We start from the raw sequence: 17,459 nt of genomic DNA on the forward strand, positions 1-17,459 counted from the left end.
AGGGGGAGGGAAGGAAAATCACTAACTAAATAGTAGACATATATTAACTTTGGTGAAAGGAAAGACACTAAACAGTATGGGGGAAGTCAGCAGAAAACGGCAGGCAAAGGAAGACACTGAGAGGTACGCGAGAGTGATAGGCAACAACGGTACATACTAATACATTCCTGCAACAAAAGAAATAATTTTTGAGTGAATCCATAGGTAGAGATGTATGCCGAACAGGTGTGGGATGGTGTAGGGGAGTATAGGTAAGTTTGGCAGTAGACATTTCTACATACATATGCACTGCAAACATTAACGGTAACTTCTCAGCCATAACTAAACACTTCGCGGGATTGAATCACTAAACTTGAGGACTTAGGACCGTAGCCTCTAGAGTCATCAAGGAAAATTGGCATAACATAGCCCATAAAGACAATGTGCCACATTCTACCTTGATGGAGTCTTAAAAGCTCGCGAGTGGCCATCTAAGATACAGTAATTGGTCTTCTCTCATTTGGACCAAAGGAAAGTGAAGAAAACCAAAGACTCAAGGAAACAATTAGTCCAAAGAACTAATGGACCACATGAACGACAGCCTCCACTAGCCTGAGACCGTAAGATCTAGATGGTGCCTGGCTACCATTACTGACAGCTCTGACCGGGATCACAATAGTAGATCCTGGATAGAGTGGGAGAAAAATGTAGAACAAAATTCAAATTCGTAAATAAGACATAACTTGCCAATCTGATAGAGCCTGGTGGAACCCACAAGACCGTGGGCCGGAGACACCCTGAACCCACTCCCAGAGATCACATCATAGCCAAACAATAGACAGGTCTATAAAGTGAATAATGACACCCAGGAGGAATGTGCATCTCAGAACAATCAACTCTATGAGACCAAAGGCAAAGTTTAGAAGGCAGGCAGGGGCAGGAAAGATGAGCGAATGGAAACAGGGAGCCCAGGGTGGAAGCGGGAAGAGTGCTGGCACATTGAGGAGATTGCAACCAATGTCACAAAACAAGCTGTATAGAAATCGTTGAATGGGAAACTAACTTGCTCTGTAATCTTTCACCAAAATCATAATAAAAAAACCATTGCCTGTTGCTGTAGAGTCGATTCCGACTCATAGCGACCCTATAGGACAGAGTAAAACTGCCCCATACAGTTTCCAAGGAGCAGCTGGTGGATTCCAACTGCCGATCTTGTGGTCCGCAGCCAAGCTTTTAACCACTGTGCCACCAGGGCTTCAAATCATAATAAAGTGTTATTAAAAAAAAAAAAAGCTTACAGATCATTTTTTTGAATTATCTTGAAGAGCCTAGTACCAACTTTCTAAACAATGTTTACATATAACTTATCTATAGTTTTGGTAAAGAATCATTATTTAAAATAGCTGGTTAAATTTCATGTTAAATCGTGTGAGCTTTATATACCAGTTTCCCATTTTGTGGTTAGAGAATAAGGCAGTCAAAACTTGCCTTATTAAAAACTTTCTCACCTCTCATCACGAAATACATTGTGCTTCCGTGTTCTCTCTTAGTGTTATATTCTTTGCTTAATTTGTTTTCACAGATTGTTTAAAAATTCTATTTCAGCTCCGATTTGTAAGCCGAATCAGCTACTTGTTGACCCTTTCCTTAAAAACCCTAAGCTTGTTCCACCGCAGTGGTGTTAAAACAGTCAGTTTCTAACAGGCAGCGTAGGAGCAAGGGCAGTTGAGTGGACACAGTGTGAGGAGCGTTTTGGGTGGTGGATCCTCCTGTTGTGCAGTTATCATTTGAGGTATTTTAAATTAAATATTAGCATTATCTAAATTGAAATATAATTTTGGCAATTAAAATGTCAAAATATTTTTATATTAACCATCTTTATTTTTCATCACCTTTATTTTTAAACAAGATAGTAATATTTTTCTTGGCAGACCTACCTGGATTTAATAGTTGTTTAAAAAAAAAAATTTGTCAATATTAAAGACGTCTTGTTTTAAATGAGATGGCGTTTTGTTTGGCTTCAGCTTGTTTTCTAAAATCGAGTTTTGAAACATAAAATATGTTCATTATTAGCCATTTAAAAGTAGACATTTGTATAGAGCTAAGCTTGTTGACTTGCCAACCCAGTGCTAAAAATTTTTAAACTCTCATAAACCAGAGTACTACTTTTCTGTGCAGCCTGGTAGTAACATCTAAAAGCATTTGGAAACATGAGAAAGTGTTTTTTAAACGAGAAAAATTTGGACAGTTTGCATAAGCTAACATTTAAAATAGCATCGCAAGATCTGTTTGCCCTGTACTCTTAGAACATATAACTTTCGAAATCTTTTATTGTTTGAAGATAATTTTAAATGAGATAACCTTATGCTTTGTTTGTGGCAGATACTTTAATCTGGTCACATGAGTTTCCAGAAAGTATTCCTCCGTAGTAACTATCATCATATATATATATATTATATATTGTTACAGAATAAATACGTAATGTTACAAATTCTAGTAGCAACTTTAGTAGCAGCAAAGTTGATTTGGATGATTTTTGTTTCTACAATCTAAATTTGATGAAGCATCAATAAGAAAGTCACATGTGGAGAACTCACTGAGAGACCTGTTTAACCAAATCAAGTCATAAAAAACTTGTCTCTCATCAGACATATATAGGCTTGAATTTTACATCAACGAAAGCAAAAAGCCGGCTTCTTTGTAATGAATGGAGCCCTGGTGACCCAGTGATTAAGCATTCGGCTGCTAACCAAAAGGTCAGCAGTTCCAGTCCACCAGTGGCTCCTTGGAAACCGTGTGGGCAGTTGTACTCTTTCTTGTAGAGTTGCTATGAGTCAGAATCAGCTCAACGGCAACAAGTTTGGTTTTGGTTTTATAGTGAACAACTTCTCTCAACCTTGGAGAAGAAACAAAAATATGCTAAACTGAGTTGAGAATCTTCACCACAAAACTGAAGTAGGTATTGTGAATTTGTGTTCGTCCTAAATATGGGACACTGACTTTGGACAAGGGCTTGTAAGATGTAATGGCTGGTTGAGAGCAGCGGTGAGCTGGCTTTGGCAAGTGGAACAAACCCTGGTTCCTAGAGTCTTGAAAACAAGTCTGGCATTTCATGGATCATGTTTTCATTTGTTAGGTCACTATGTGCTCTGACACCTCTGACTGTGCGTTTACAGAGCTGTAATGTGACTTTGGTTGTCTGTAGGACACAAAAGGGTAGTTGCTTTACAAACGTGCACTTTCTTCCAAGGCTATTGTAAGGCCAGGAACGTCTGCACCAGCAAGCGTTCTCACTGAAAGAGCACATGACTTGGGGTATAAACTGACTGCAGTGTAAGCGGGCAGAAGAGCCCCCCGCCACCTCCTGAAGTGACAGGGTTTGCCCAGCGCAGAGGTGCGTGAGCACAGAGGGTTACAGACAGCGTATGTTGGGGATATGGAACCCTTTGAAAGTTGAGAGATTATAAATAAGGTAACAGGGAAAAATAACTGTCAGTTGTTTCATGCAGTTATTTTTTATTTAAGATTCTTTTTTGGGTTCTGCTTAACATTTTTTTCTCATATCTTTTTGAAAAGATTCATTATTCCACTTAGCCTCTTGCTTGGTGCCTGCTGTTTCCCTGGGGTGTGTGCTGCTGGGCCTCACTCATGGCTTCATGCATTGGGTGGGACATGACCACTGAGCTGTGGTTACTTCTCTGTCCATAGTGATGGAACCTTGAATGTGCTGATGTGCTGGCTTTTTCCTGTAGAAAATATTCATTTAAGTTAAAAAAAAGGGAGAAAGAAAAATTATGGTTTATATAATTTGTAAGTTCTGCTAAGCACTTTAAATATAAACGGGAGGCATGCAGGGAATGAAGTGGGAAAGGTGCATGTCTACAACTGCTTTTTGCTCTGTTAATGCATTTTAGCTCTTATGTTCCTTTGCTATAAACTTAGTCTCTGGCTCAGGTTTTGAACTAGATCTCTCTGTTGGCTTCAAAATACTTGTTACTATTACCTTTTCCTTTTGTATGGTGGTAGGGGTTGGTGAGAGAGAGAGAGAAGAGTGGTCCTTAATAATACTACAGGATACTATTTTAGATATGCTCATCTTGCTGGCAGTGTTCTGTAGCTATATTACATTTCACGGTTCTTTCCAAACTGCATTCTGGTTCATTCAAAGTAAATCTAAAGCAGACAATATACGTCCATCACGTTTTTTAAAACACTTTCTTAGTTGAATGTAGAACAATTCTGTATTCCATATTGAAATTTGTTAATAATGGGATCTTCATCACAGCTGGACCAAGGCAAGGTCATACAAGCTTCATAGACACATCCAGACTCCCCGAGGGACTGAATTACTGAGCTGAGGGCTGGGGACCATGGTCTCGGGGAACATCTAGCTCAACTGGCATAACATAGTTTATGAAGAAAATGTTGCGCATCCTACTGGGGTCTTAAAAGCTTATAAGCAGCCATCTAAGATACTCCACTGTTCCCACCCCATCTGGAGCAAGGAAGAATGAAGAAAACCAAAAACACAAGGGAAAGATTAGTCCAAAGGACTAATGGACCACAACTAACATAGCCTCTACCAGGCTGAGTCCAGCACAACTAGATGGTGTCCAGCTACCACCACAGACTGCTCTGACAGGGATCACAATAGAGGGTCCTGGACAGAGTTGGAGAAAAATGTAGAACAAAATTCTAACTAACAAAAAGAAAGATGAGACTTACTGATCTGACAGGGAAACACTGAGAGTATGGCCCCAGACACCCTTTTAACTCAGTACTGAAGTCACTCCTGAGGTTCACCCTTCAGCCCGAGATTAGACCGGCCCATAAGACTAGACTAAATGGGCACACCAGCCCAGGAGGGGCAGGAGGAGACAGGAAAGCTGGTAGTAGGGAATCCAGGGGCAAGAAGGGGAGAATGTTGACATGTCATGGGGTTGGAAACTAATTTCCTCTGTAAACCTTCATCTAAAGTACAAGGAAAAAAGATAATGGGATCTTCTAGAGATTTGAGACATTTTATCATTTTTAACAATTTATAAATTACAGAGCCTCTTAAATTGGAAAATTGTACTAGGTTCTTCTGGAATATTGAAATGCTAACATGAAGGAGAAAATTCTAGGTAGTCAATGCCATAAGGCTAGGTTTCATTTAAAAAAAAAAAAAAACTATTAGCTTTGACATGGAAAATAAGGTATAATGCATTTGGGAAAACTAACCCAGATTTTTAAAAAAAGAAAAAGTGTTATTAAATCCAGGAAAAGGGCTTTGAAATAAACTATTGTGTATCAAAAAGCTAACATAATACTGAATTTTTTGAGAAAAGACACTGGAAGCAAAGGCATATATCAGCTCCAATTGCCAAATTTTGGAACATTCAGCTTTGACGTGAGACTAAGGGATAGGGTACCTTCCCTCTGAGGGAAGCTCTTGAGAGAGAGTTTTATGGACACAAAGAACTCCCCCCAGTACTACTTTTAAACATAGGCCACTTATTACCTATATAATCTGAAAATAAATTTTAAGATTTTTGGTAAAAAGTTTCATAGGAATTTTGGAACAAAAACTGCATAGCCCTGTTGATGATAGGAATGCGGCTGTTGGCTTGATATTGATCCAGCACAATACGCTGCCTGCCTAAGTGAAGTGGGGTAGTGAAGGTGTTCCTCTAACCCTTTTAGGTAGACAGCTACCTGCTTTTGCAGACAGACTGCGAAACGGCATACATGATCAATCCAGATCTCTTATTTCCCTTTTCCTGTTTTTACTAGATAGCCAGGAATATTCATGCGTTACTGTTTGAATTAGATTTTTCTCTCCTCTGTGACAGTTTCTTATTAAATAATAGCATCTGAGAAATAAAAAATTTAAGCTGAATATAACTTGACTGGATTCTGTGATCAGAAAGGTGCTGACTTCTGTGCCAGGGCTGCTGCTGGTGGGGAGCTGTGTGCTTGCTGCGAGAGCCGGCATAGGGTGCTGACGCCCTCTGTTCTCTTACAGAGCCCAGCACTACATCAACATGCCAGTGCAGTTCAGACCGCGGTCGCTGGGCACATTCGAAGCTTTGCTGGTTATTCAGACAGATGAAGGCAAGAGTGTCGCTGTTCGACTAATTGGTGAAGCTCTTGAAAAAAATTAACTAGAATACATTTGTATAAAGTAAATCACATAAATTGTATTTGGTAACTTCCTTTTTCTACACTACAATTATGCTTTTGTGTATATTTTGTATGATAAATTGGACATTTAACTGTAGATTTTTTGTTTTGAAAAGCTAATACTGAAGACTTGACTGAAATATCATGCATCTAGCCGACAGTATTGTACTTACTTTTACAGGGGATAAAAGAATTCTATTTTTGCATTGATACCGGTATTCTGAATAAATATGGTGTTTATTTTAATGTGGTATATCCAGAAGTAAACTTAATTTTCCATTGAACATGTTTCATCTGTGTGATGCCTTATAGTAAAATTAGAATATCACTTTATTCTACTAATTATATCCAAGCTTCTGGGTTTGTTCTGTGATTTTTCTCCTCCATTACACAGTTTCTTCTAAGAAATTCCTTCTCTACTTTTTCTGTCTTTTAGCTAATTGCCCAGAGTAGAAAGGACAGTCTACTTTAAAAAAAATAGTTTTTCTCCAGAGTGGTATTGATTGTAATTAAAGCTAGACAGGCCCACCACTCCAGAAGCCCGTTTGGAAGGTGCTCTCTGCAGGCAGGTGCCGACAGGCTCGGTGAGAGAGAGCAGGTCTGCCTGGTGGAGCCAGGGAGGGAGGGGTCCTGGAATGTGCAGTCTGGAACTGTGGCAAGACGTGAGGCCGGCAGTGTGTCACGGCTGCCCTGGGTGAGTCCCAGCTCCCAACCTTCTTTGAAGCAGCAGGATCCTGGATCATGAGCATGTGCAGAAGCTTGGGCTGATCACAAGTATTAGTGATGGAATAGAAAGCTTGCAGAACTTATAAAAAGCTACCTAGATGGTTTAAGCCCAATCACAGTTGAGAACCAATGATTGTGACCTTGAGACAGAAAAGCAAATCCCTTCTTTCCTCTTCCAACTCATTTTTCTCTTAATTAAGAATTCTTGCTTAGAAATCAAACTTGTGAAAACATTTTCCACAAGTTAAACAGTTGGTACGTTTACTGATATTTCTGTGCTCCAATTCTAGATTTTGTATGTGAAATGCAAGGTGACTTCACTTTTGATGTGTATTTATTTGATAATGTTCAGCCTCAAAATTTTTAAAAAACAGGTAGTGCTTTTTAAAATATTTCCATGGTCTTTCAGTTCATAAAACCAGTTGCCATCAAGTCAACTCTGAGTCCTGGTGACCGTATGTGTCTCAAATTAGAACTGAGCTCTAGAGGATTTTCAGAAGTGGGTCACCAGGTCTTTTGAGGTGCCTCTGGGTGGACTTGAACCGCCAACCTTTCAGTTAGTAGCTGAGCATGTTAACCGTTTGTACCACCCAGGAAGGGTTGTGATATTTCCATTTCTATGTGACCATCACTTTTGCTTTTTAGGTTATTCCTAGGAGATCAGAAAAGGAGGGTTGAACAAACAAAAAACTTTAAAAGTGACTTTGCTTCCGTATATACTTTCTTATGGATGTGTCGTTATTCCTGTTTCTCCATGTTTTGAAAACTTGATACTTGGAATTTTAAGAACAGTTGGATGTGAACAAGTGATTCATTATTACAAGTAGTGATCGCTACTAAAGCAACAGCCACGAACCACTGGCCGTCCTCGCTGATACGTTCTGATGAGGCAAAGCGTCTAACAGGCGAACTTACAGTGTTAGCGTCTATTTAATTAGCTTCCATCTCGAAGCTGTTTCCTTTTCCTTTCCACCCCTTCCCGAATTGGCATCTTCAGGCTTAATCTCTCCTCTGAGCTCCAGACTCAGATGTCCAGCTGGACATTTCCACTCAGTTATCTAATAGACACTTCAAACTTTGATTTCCTACCTGCTGCAAACATGTTCTTCCCTCACAGCTCAGTAGCTGCTCCTCTGTCATTCCAGTTACCGAGCCAAAACTCTAGATTTGGGTGTCTTTACTGTCATCCTGGAGCCCTGCTGGCATAGTGGTTAAGAGCTACAGCTGCTAACCAAAAGGTCGGCAGTTCGAATCTACCAACCACTCCTTGTAAACCCTATGGGCCAGTTCTACTCTGTTCTGTAGGGTCGTTCTGAGTAGGAATTGACTCAATAGCAATGGGTTTGTTATTGTGTTTTTTTACCCTCACTCCCACATGGACTGAAGAGTGTAGGTTCAAACCACCAACCTTTCAATTAATAGTTCAGTGTTTAACCGTTTACACCACGCAGGGCCTGCTATCCAAGATAACTCTCTAACTATCCCTGTCACATCACCGCCCGCGCCCCCCGCGCCCCGTTCCTTACCTGGTATTTTCTTGCTTGTTTGCTAGTTTATTGTCTCCCTCCTCCAAAACTTAAGTCCTGTGTGATTAGAAACATCGTCCACCTTCTCACCACTGTCTTTCTAATACCTGGACAGTGCCCAGATGTATCATTGTGACTGACCACCCTGCAGTGCTCTGAGCCCCACTCATTATGTACTTGCTTCTGTTCTAGAAGGTTCTGTGTTCACTGCTGGACCCAGGAGAAGACTTAAATATCCCAGCCAGTTAATTCTCACTAAATCTCAGTAAGGCCTGGACACTTCTCCCCAAATGTTTCTTACCAGTCTCCTGTATATATTTTCTAATAGTAATAGCTAAACAAAGGAGCTCTGGAGGCACAATGGTTAAGCACTCAACTGCTAGCTGAAATGTCAGTGGTTTGATCCCACCAGACCTGGCGATCTCATCTACTCCTGTGAAAACTCTGTAGGGCAGTTCTGCTCCGTCACATTGAGTTGCTGTTGCGTCGAAATGGTCTTGATGGGGCACAACAACAACAATAGCGAAACATTTATTGACTGCTTCCTATGTGCCGAGCAATGTCCTAAATGCTCAATGTTTCTCAAGTACTTTATAGCGAGCAATCCTTTTTTGTGGGCGACGCCTGAGGGAAGAAGAGGGATAGAGGCCCTCCTGCTGCAGTCTCTGGCTACCCCAATGGTCCCTGTGGACAGACAGATTTACCATGGCTCTGGTATGGGTGGGGCCGAGTGTCAGGAAGGCACAGGATGGCCTAGTCTGGCCTGTGAGGTTGACCCTTGTACTATTATCCTGTAGACAAAGAAACTAAGGCTCAGGAGATTAGTAACTGGCTAAAAGCTACACAGCTACAAAGTGTTGGAGCTGAGATTCAAACCTTGATTTTTCTGACTTTGGTGCTCAGGTGCAGATAATTCTTGAAATAATTACAGAAAATTTAAATATAAGGCTTCTTTTAAAGGTTTGATTCCCTTTGGTTGTAAAACTGTAAATTAACGTGTCCTGCCTCATCATTCACTTAGCTTGTTAAGGTACACGGAAGTTTGAATGCTTTAAGTCATGCTTATCAGCCAGATAAAACATTTTTCGGGCAAGACTAAAGTTTCATAGAATTCAGTGATGATTAATATATATCGCTACTGATTTAATTAGACCAGAAAGATTGGATAAGAGGGCATCTGTTTTTAATCTTCAGTTAAACTCGGAGGTTGGAATGTGATTTATAAATGGAACACAGATCTCTGGGCAGAATTACATTGGGTCGTTTCTCACAAACACGGAATTGTTTTCTTTCCTCTGTTTCTTGAGTAATCTTTCTCTTTCCATTTAGGATTGATTTTCTGAATTCTTATATTTAACCTGATTCTTGTATTTTACAGAGGTTTTGTGAACTCCTTGTTCTAAAGTGAAAAACTGTTTTCCCAACCTTTTCCTAAATGAGGCTGTGATTTATGTCTTCCACTTAGTGAAAACCGATTTATCAGTCCTTTTACAAATATTTAAATTTCTTGCCCCCTGCACACTTTAGATGCACAGATTAGTTGGGATGTGTCTTAGTTAGCTTGTGCGCTGAAACAGAAATACCACAAGTGGCTGACTTCAACCGAGAGCAATCTGTTCTCCCACAGTGTAGGATGTTAGAAGTCTAGATTTCAGGGGGCCAGCTCCAGGGGAAGGCTTCCTGTCTTCGTTGGCTCTGGAGGAAGAAGGTCTTCGTCATCAGTCTTCTCTGGTCAGGTCACTTCTCAGTGCAGCAACCCCAGCTCCAAAGGACGCTCTTCTTCTGGCTGTTGTGTTTTGGTGGTATGAGGTCCCCTTGTCTCTCTTCTCACTTCTGTATTTTATATCTCAAAAGAGATTGGCTTAAAACACAATCTAGTCTTGTAGATTGAGTCCTGCCTCATTAACATAACTGCCACTAATCCCATCTCATTAACATCATAGAGACAGGATTTACAGCGTAGGAAAATCACATCAGATGACAAAGTGGTAGAGGATCACACCATACTGGGAATCATGGACTAGCCAAGTTGACACACATTTTGGGGGGACACAATTCAATCCATAATATTCCAGCTGTTGGCCACCCAAAATTCATCTTTGCCATATGTAAAGCACATTCACGCCATCATATAAGCAAAAGTCTTAAATCAACTCCAAGTCCAAAATCCAAAAATTCCTCTGCATCTGTGGAATGTAGAAATTATCTGCTTCCAAAGTACGATGGGGAACTGCTACAAGCTAGACATTTCCATTACAAGTGGGAGAAACTGGAGGGAAAGAAGGGATAACAGGCACCAAGTAAGTCAGCAGAACACATTACATTAGCCCTCAAGGCTTGAAAATAATCCTCTGTTCTCTGAGATCATTTAGACAATGGCCCTACCCTCCAGACTCTAGGTATTGGCCACACTCTCTAATTTAGCATGTAGGCCTCTTGGCCCTCGGCCTCAGCTCCACCTTCCAGGCCCACTGGGACAGCAACTCTGTTCGTTCAGCTTTGGGCGGCCCCGTTCTCATTCTCCTAGTCTGTCTGACTGAGTGGCGACTCCATCCTTAGAAATTTCAGAGGCCATGGATCCACCCTTTGAGACCCCAGAGGTCATGATCAGACACCTTGGTACTGAAGTAGCTCTGCTTCCTGTGTTCCTTGCCTCTTCAGCTTCACTTCCAGGTTCCTTGGCCCCTTGGTCCCTCGGGGCCTTATCACCCACATCTGCCTTGCTAGGACAAGTGTTCCAAAGCTCTGTAGCTCCACCAATAAGTGCCTGGAGGCACCCCACTCTGCCAGTAAATTTCGGTTAGAAGGCACTCTCCTGCTCTGTAGGTCAGCGAGCCTACCTCCACCGATAAGTGTGCAGAGGCATTGCACTCTGCCAGGAAGCTGCCTGCGCAAAGGCACTTAGCTATCTCGCTCTGTGAGTCAGCTCCTGTGCCGTTTCTCCCTAGTCTCCTGGTTCTGCTGCTGCTGGTTCTGTACTGCTGCCTCTCCTCACCAGAATTATCTTTTTTTTTTTTTTTATTGTGCTTTAAGTGAAAGCTTACAAATCAAGTCAGTCTCATACAAAAACTTAAATACACCTTACTATAAACTCCTAGTTGCTCTCCCCCTAATGAAACAGCACACTCCTTCTCTCCACCATGTATTTTCGTGTCCATTCACCCAGGCTCTGATGGCCTCTACCTTCTCATCTCCCCTCCAGACAGGAGCTGCCCACAGAATCATGTGTCTACTTGATCCAAAAAGCTCACTCTTCATCAGTATCATTTTCTATCCTATAGTCCACTCCAATCCCGGTCGGAAGAGTTGGCTTTGGGCATGGTTCCTGTCTTGGGCTAACAGAAGGTCTGGGGACCATGACCTCCGGGGTCATTCTAATCTCAGACCGTTAAGTCTGGTCTTTTTACGAGAACTTGAGGTTTGCATCTGACTGCTCTGCTGCTCCCTCAGGGGTTCTCTGTTGTGATCTGCATCAGGCCAGTCATCGGTTGTAACTGGACATCATCTAGTTCTGGCCTCAGGCGGATGTAGTCTCTGGTTTATGTGGCTCTTTCTGTCTCTTGGCCTCATAATTAACTTGTGCCTTTGGTATTCTTCATTCTACTTTGGTCCAGGTGGGTTGAGACCAATTGATGCATCTTAGATGGCCATGGGCTAGTGTTTAAGACCCCAGACTCCACTCTCCAATGTAGGATGCAGAATGTTTTCGTAATAGATTTTATTATGCCAGTTGACCTAGATGTCCCCTGAAACCGTGGTCAAACCCCTGCCCCTGCTACGCTGGCCTTCGAAGCATTCAGTTTATTCAGGAAACTTCTTTGCTTTTAGTTTAGTCCGTTTGTGCTAACCTCTCCTGTATTGCGTGTTGTCTTTCCCTTCACCTAAAATAGTTCTACTAATTAATGAATACCCCTCTGCCTCCCTCCGTACCTCCCTCCCTCCCCACTCTTGTAACCATCTTTCTTCTCTGTTTAAACCATTTCTCAAGTCCTTATAATAGTGGTCTTATACAATATTTGTCCTTTTGCAACTGACTAATTTCACTGAGCATAATGCCTTCCAGATTCCTCCATGTTATGAAATGTTTCACAGATTCATCACTGTTCTCTATTGATGCGTAGTATTCCATTGTGTGAATACACCATAATTTATCCATTCATCTGTTGATGGGCACCTTGGTTGCTTCCGTCTTTTTGCTTATAGTAAACAGCACTGCAGTGAACATGGGTGTGCATATATCTGTTCGTGTAAAGGGTCTTATTTCTCTAGGATATATTCCAAGGAGTGGGATTGCTAGGTCGTATGGTAGTTCTATTTCTAGCTTTTCAAGGAAGCGCCAAATCGATTTCCAAAGTGTTTGTACCATTTTAGATTCCCACCAGCAGTGTATAAGTGTTCCAGTCTCTCCACAACCTCTCTAACATTTATTATTTTGTGTTTTTTGGATTAATGCCAGCCTTTTGTTGTTGTTGTTGGAGATGGAATCTCATTGTAGTTTTCATTTGTATTTCTCTAATGGCTAATGATCTTGAGCATATCCTCGTGTATCTGTTAGCTCCCTGAATGTCTTCTTTGGTGAACTGTCTGTTCATATCTTTTGCCCATTTTTTAATTGCGTTATCTGTCTTTTTGTTGTTGAGTTTTTGCAGTATTGCGTAGATTTTAGAGATCTAATGCTGAATGGAAATGTCATTGCTAGAAACTTTTTCCCAGTCTGTAGGTAATCTTTTTACTCTTTTGATGAAGTCTTTGGATGAGCATAGGTGTTTGATTTTTAGGAGCTCCAAGTTATCTTCCCATTGCCATCGAGCCAATTCCGACTCTTACTGCCCCATAGAGTTTCCAAGGAGCACCTGGCAGATTCAAACTGCTGACCTTTTGGTTAGCAGCCATAGCACTTAACCACTATGCCACCGTGGTTTTATCTAGTTTCTCTCTGCATTGTTAGCGATGTTTTGTATTCTCTTTATGTTATGTATTAGGGCTCCTAGCATTGTCCCTATTTTCTCTTCCATGATTTTTATCGTTTTAGTTTTATATTTAGGTCTTTGATCCATTTTGAGTTAGTTTTTATGCATGGTGTCAGGTATGGGTGTTGTTTCATTTTTTTGCAGTTATGCCAGCCCCATTTATTCAAAAGACTATCTTTTTCCCATTTAATGGACTTTGGGCATTTGTCAAATGTCAGCTGCTCATATGTGGATAGATTTCTGTCTAGATTCTCAATTCCGTTCCATTGGTCTATGTATCTGTTGTACCAGTACCAGGCTGTTTTGACTACTGTAGCAGCGTAATAGGTTCTAAAATCAGGTAGAGTGAGACCTCCTACTTTGTTCTTCTTTCTCAGCAATGCTTTAATTATCTGGGGCCTCTTTCCCTTCCATATGAAGTTGGTGATTTGTTTCCCCAGCTCATTAAAAAATGTCCTTGGAATTTGGATTGGAATTGCATTGTATCTATAGATCGCTTTTGGTGGACTAGAGATTTTCACAATGTTGAGTCTTCCTATCCAGGAGCAATGTATGTTTTTCCACTTTTGTAGGTCTCTTTTGGTTTCTTGTAGTAGTATCTTGTAGTTTTCTTTGTATAGGTCTTTTATGTCTCTGGTAAGATTTATTCCTAAGTATTATGTCTTCTTGGGGGCTACTGTAAATGCTATTGATGTGGTGATTTCCTCTTTGATGTTCTTTTTGTTGGTGTAGAGGAATCCAGCTGATTTTTGTATGTTTATCTTGTATCCTGATTCTGTGCTGAACTCTTCTATTAGTTTCAGTAGTTTTCTGGAGGATTCCTTAGGGTTTTCTGTATATAAGATCATGTCATCTGCAAACAGAAATACTTTTACTTCTTCCTTACCAGTCTGGATGCCCTTTATTTCTTTATCTAGCCTACTTGCTCTGGCTAGGACCTCCAGCACAATGTTGAATAAGAGTGGTAATAAAGGGCATCCTTGTCTGGTTCCCAATCTCAAGGGGAATGCTTTCACATTCTGTCCATTTAGGGTGATGTTGGCTGTTGGCTTTGTATAAATGCCCTTTATTATGTTGAGGAATTTTCCTTCTATTCCTATTTTACTAAGAGTTTTTATCATGAATTGGTGTCGAACTCTGTCACATGCCTTTTCTGCATCAATCGATAAAATCATGTGGATCTTGTCTTTTATTTTATTTACGTGATGGATTACATGAATTGTTTTTCTAATGTTGAACCATCCCTGCATACCTGGTATGAATAACACTTGGTCATGGTGAATTATTTTTTGATGTGTTGTTGAAATCTATTGGCTAGAATTTTGTTGAGGATTTTTGCATCTCGGTTCATGAGGGCTATAGGTCTGTATATTCTTTTTTGGTGGTGTCTTTACCTGGTTTTGGTATGAGGAATATGCTGGCTTCATAGAATGAGTTTGGGAGTATTCTGGTCTTTTCTATGCTTGAAATACCTTTAGTAGTAGTGGTGTTAACTCTTTTCTGAAAGTTTGGTAGAACTCTGCAATGAAGCTGTCCAAACAGGGCTTTTTCTGTTGGGAGTTTTTAAATTAACTTTTCAGTCTCTTCTTTTGTTTTGGGTTTATTTAGTTGTTCTCCCTCTGTTTGTGTTAGTTTACGTACGTAGTGTGTTTCTAGAAATTCCTCCATTTCTTCTCGGTTTTCAAATTTGTTAGAATACAGTGTTTCATAGTAATCTTTTAAGTTCGGTCCGTTGTGATATCACCCATCCCATTTCTTATTCGGGTTATTTGCTTCCTCTCCAGTTTTTCTTTTGTGTTTGACCAATGGTTTATCAATTTTGTTAATTTCTTCCAAGAACCAGGTTTTGGTCTTGTTAACTCTCAATTGTTTGTCTGTTTCATTTAATTCTGCACTAATTTCTATTATTTGTTTTCTTCCAGTGCTTGAGGGTTTCTTTTGTTGCTCTCTTTCTATTTGTTCAAGTTGTGGGGATAATTCTTTGATTTTGGCCCTTTCTTCTTTTTGGATGTGTGCATTTATTGGTATAAATTGACCTCTGAGCATTGCTTTGACTGTGTCCCAAAGGTTCTGATAGGAAGTGTTTTCATTTTTATTGGATTCTATGAATTTCTTTTTTCTGTCCTCGATGTCTTCTATAACCCAGTCGTTTTTGAGCAGGGTATTGTTCAGTTTCCAAGTGTTTGATTTCTTTTCCTTGTTTTTCTGTTATTGATTTCTACTTCTTTGGCCTTATGGTCAGAGAAGATGCTTTGTAATATTTCAATATTTTTGGATTTTGCTGAGGCTTGCTTTATGACTTAATATGTGGTCCATTCTAGAGAATGTTCCATGTGCATTGGAAAAGAAAGTATACCTGGCTGCTATACATGTCTATGAGGTCACGTTAGTTTATTGTGGCATTTAGATCTTCCGTGTCTTTATTGAGCTTCTTTCTGGATGTTCTGTGCTTCAGCGAAAGTGGTGTGTTGAAGTCTCCGACTATACTTGTGTCTCACTTTTCAATGCTGTTAAAGTTTATCTTGCAGCCTTGTCATTGGGTGTATAAATATTTAATATGGTTTTATCCTCCCGGTATATTGTCCCTTTTATCATTATATAATGTCCTTCCTTATCCTTTGTGGTAGATTTAATTTTAAATGTATTTCATCAGAAATTTATATTGCCACTGCTGCTCTTTTTGATTGTTGCTTGCTTGTTTTATTTTTTCCCATCCTTTGAGTTTTTGTTTGTGTCTCTAAGGTGTGTCTTTTGTAGGCAGCATATAGACGGACCTTGTTTTTTAATCCATTCTGCCACTCTCTGTCTCTTTATTGGTGTATTTAGTCCATTTACATTCAGCTTAATTATGGATAGATATGAGTTTAGTGCTGTCATTTTGATGTCTTTTTTTGTGTGTTGTTGACAGTTTCTTTTTCCCCACTTAATTTTTTGTTTTCAATAGTTTGTATACTGTCTTTTTCCTCTCATTCGTTTTTGTTGATTTTGTTCCTGCTCTCTATTTTTTTTCTTGTGTTTTATTTTGATGAGTGATATTGTTAGTCTCCTTTGCAGTTACCTTAGTATTTACCCCTGTTTTTCTGAGTTTAAACCTAATTTTAATTTCTTTTTATATCGCCTTGTCTTCCTCTCCATTTGAAAGGTCTATGACTACATTTCTCAGTCACTTTTTATTTTTTTCATGTTGTATTCCTTTACATAATGACATCACTCTTTCCTTGTTTTGAATGTTTTTTTATCTTGATTTATTTTTGTGATTTCCCTCTCTGGGTTGACATCTGTTTGCTGTGTCCAGTGTTCGAGTCTTGGGTTGATATCTGATATTATTGCTTTTCTAACCAGAGAACTCCCTTTAGTATTTCTTGTAGTTTTGGTTTGCTTTTTACAAATTCCCTAAACTTGTGTGTATCTGGAAATGTCTTAATTTCACCTTCATATTTGAGCGACAGTTTTGCTGGATATATGATTCTTGGCTGGCACTGTTTTCCTTCAGTGCTTTATATAAGTCATCCCATTGCCTTCTTGCCTGCATGGTTTCTGCCAAGTAGTCCAAGCTTATTCTGATTGACTCTCCTTTGTAGGTGACTTTTCATTTATCCCTAGCTACTCTTAAAATTCTCTCTTTATGTTTGGTTTTGGCAAGCTTGATTATAATATGTCTTAGTGACTTTCTTTTCAGATCTACCTTATGTCGGATTCGATGAGCATTTGGATAGATATCTTCTCATCTTTCACGATATCAGGGAAGTTTTCTGCCAAGAAATCTTCAGCAATTTTCTCTGCGTTTTCTGTTATCCCTCCCTGCTCTGGTATATGAATCACTTGTAGGTAATTTCTCTTGATAGAGTTCCACATGATTCTTAGGGTTTCTTCATTTTTTTATATTCTTTTATCTGATTTTTCTTCAAATATATTGGTGCAAAGTGCTTTATCTTCAATGTAACCAATTCTGCCTTCCAGTTGCTCAGTTCTGCTCCTCTGACTTTCTATTGAGCTGTCTAATTCTGTAATTTTATTGTTAATATTCTGAATTTCTGATGGCTGTCTTTCTGTGGATTCTTGAAGCTTATTAAATTTTTCATTATGTTCTCGA

The 17,459-nt window shown here is 39.8% G+C and overlaps 1 protein-coding gene across 2 annotated transcripts in view; it reads left to right on the forward strand.

Annotated features, from left to right (window-relative positions):
- CEP192 (centrosomal protein 192) overlaps positions 1-16,571 on the forward strand; it is a 214,678-nt gene extending 198,107 nt beyond the window's left edge. For both annotated transcript variants that reach the window (XM_064294755.1, XM_064294756.1), the window contains one exon: positions 5,987-16,571. In XM_064294755.1, the coding sequence (XP_064150825.1) occupies positions 5,987-6,125 (139 nt within the window). In that variant the 3' untranslated portion in view covers positions 6,126-16,571. The remainder of the gene's footprint in view (positions 1-5,986) is intronic.
- Positions 16,572-17,459: the final 888 nt, after the last annotated feature.

This window comes from Loxodonta africana, chromosome 11 (genome assembly GCF_030014295.1).
Source record: "Loxodonta africana isolate mLoxAfr1 chromosome 11, mLoxAfr1.hap2, whole genome shotgun sequence".
Taxonomy (NCBI): Eukaryota; Metazoa; Chordata; class Mammalia; order Proboscidea; family Elephantidae; genus Loxodonta; species Loxodonta africana.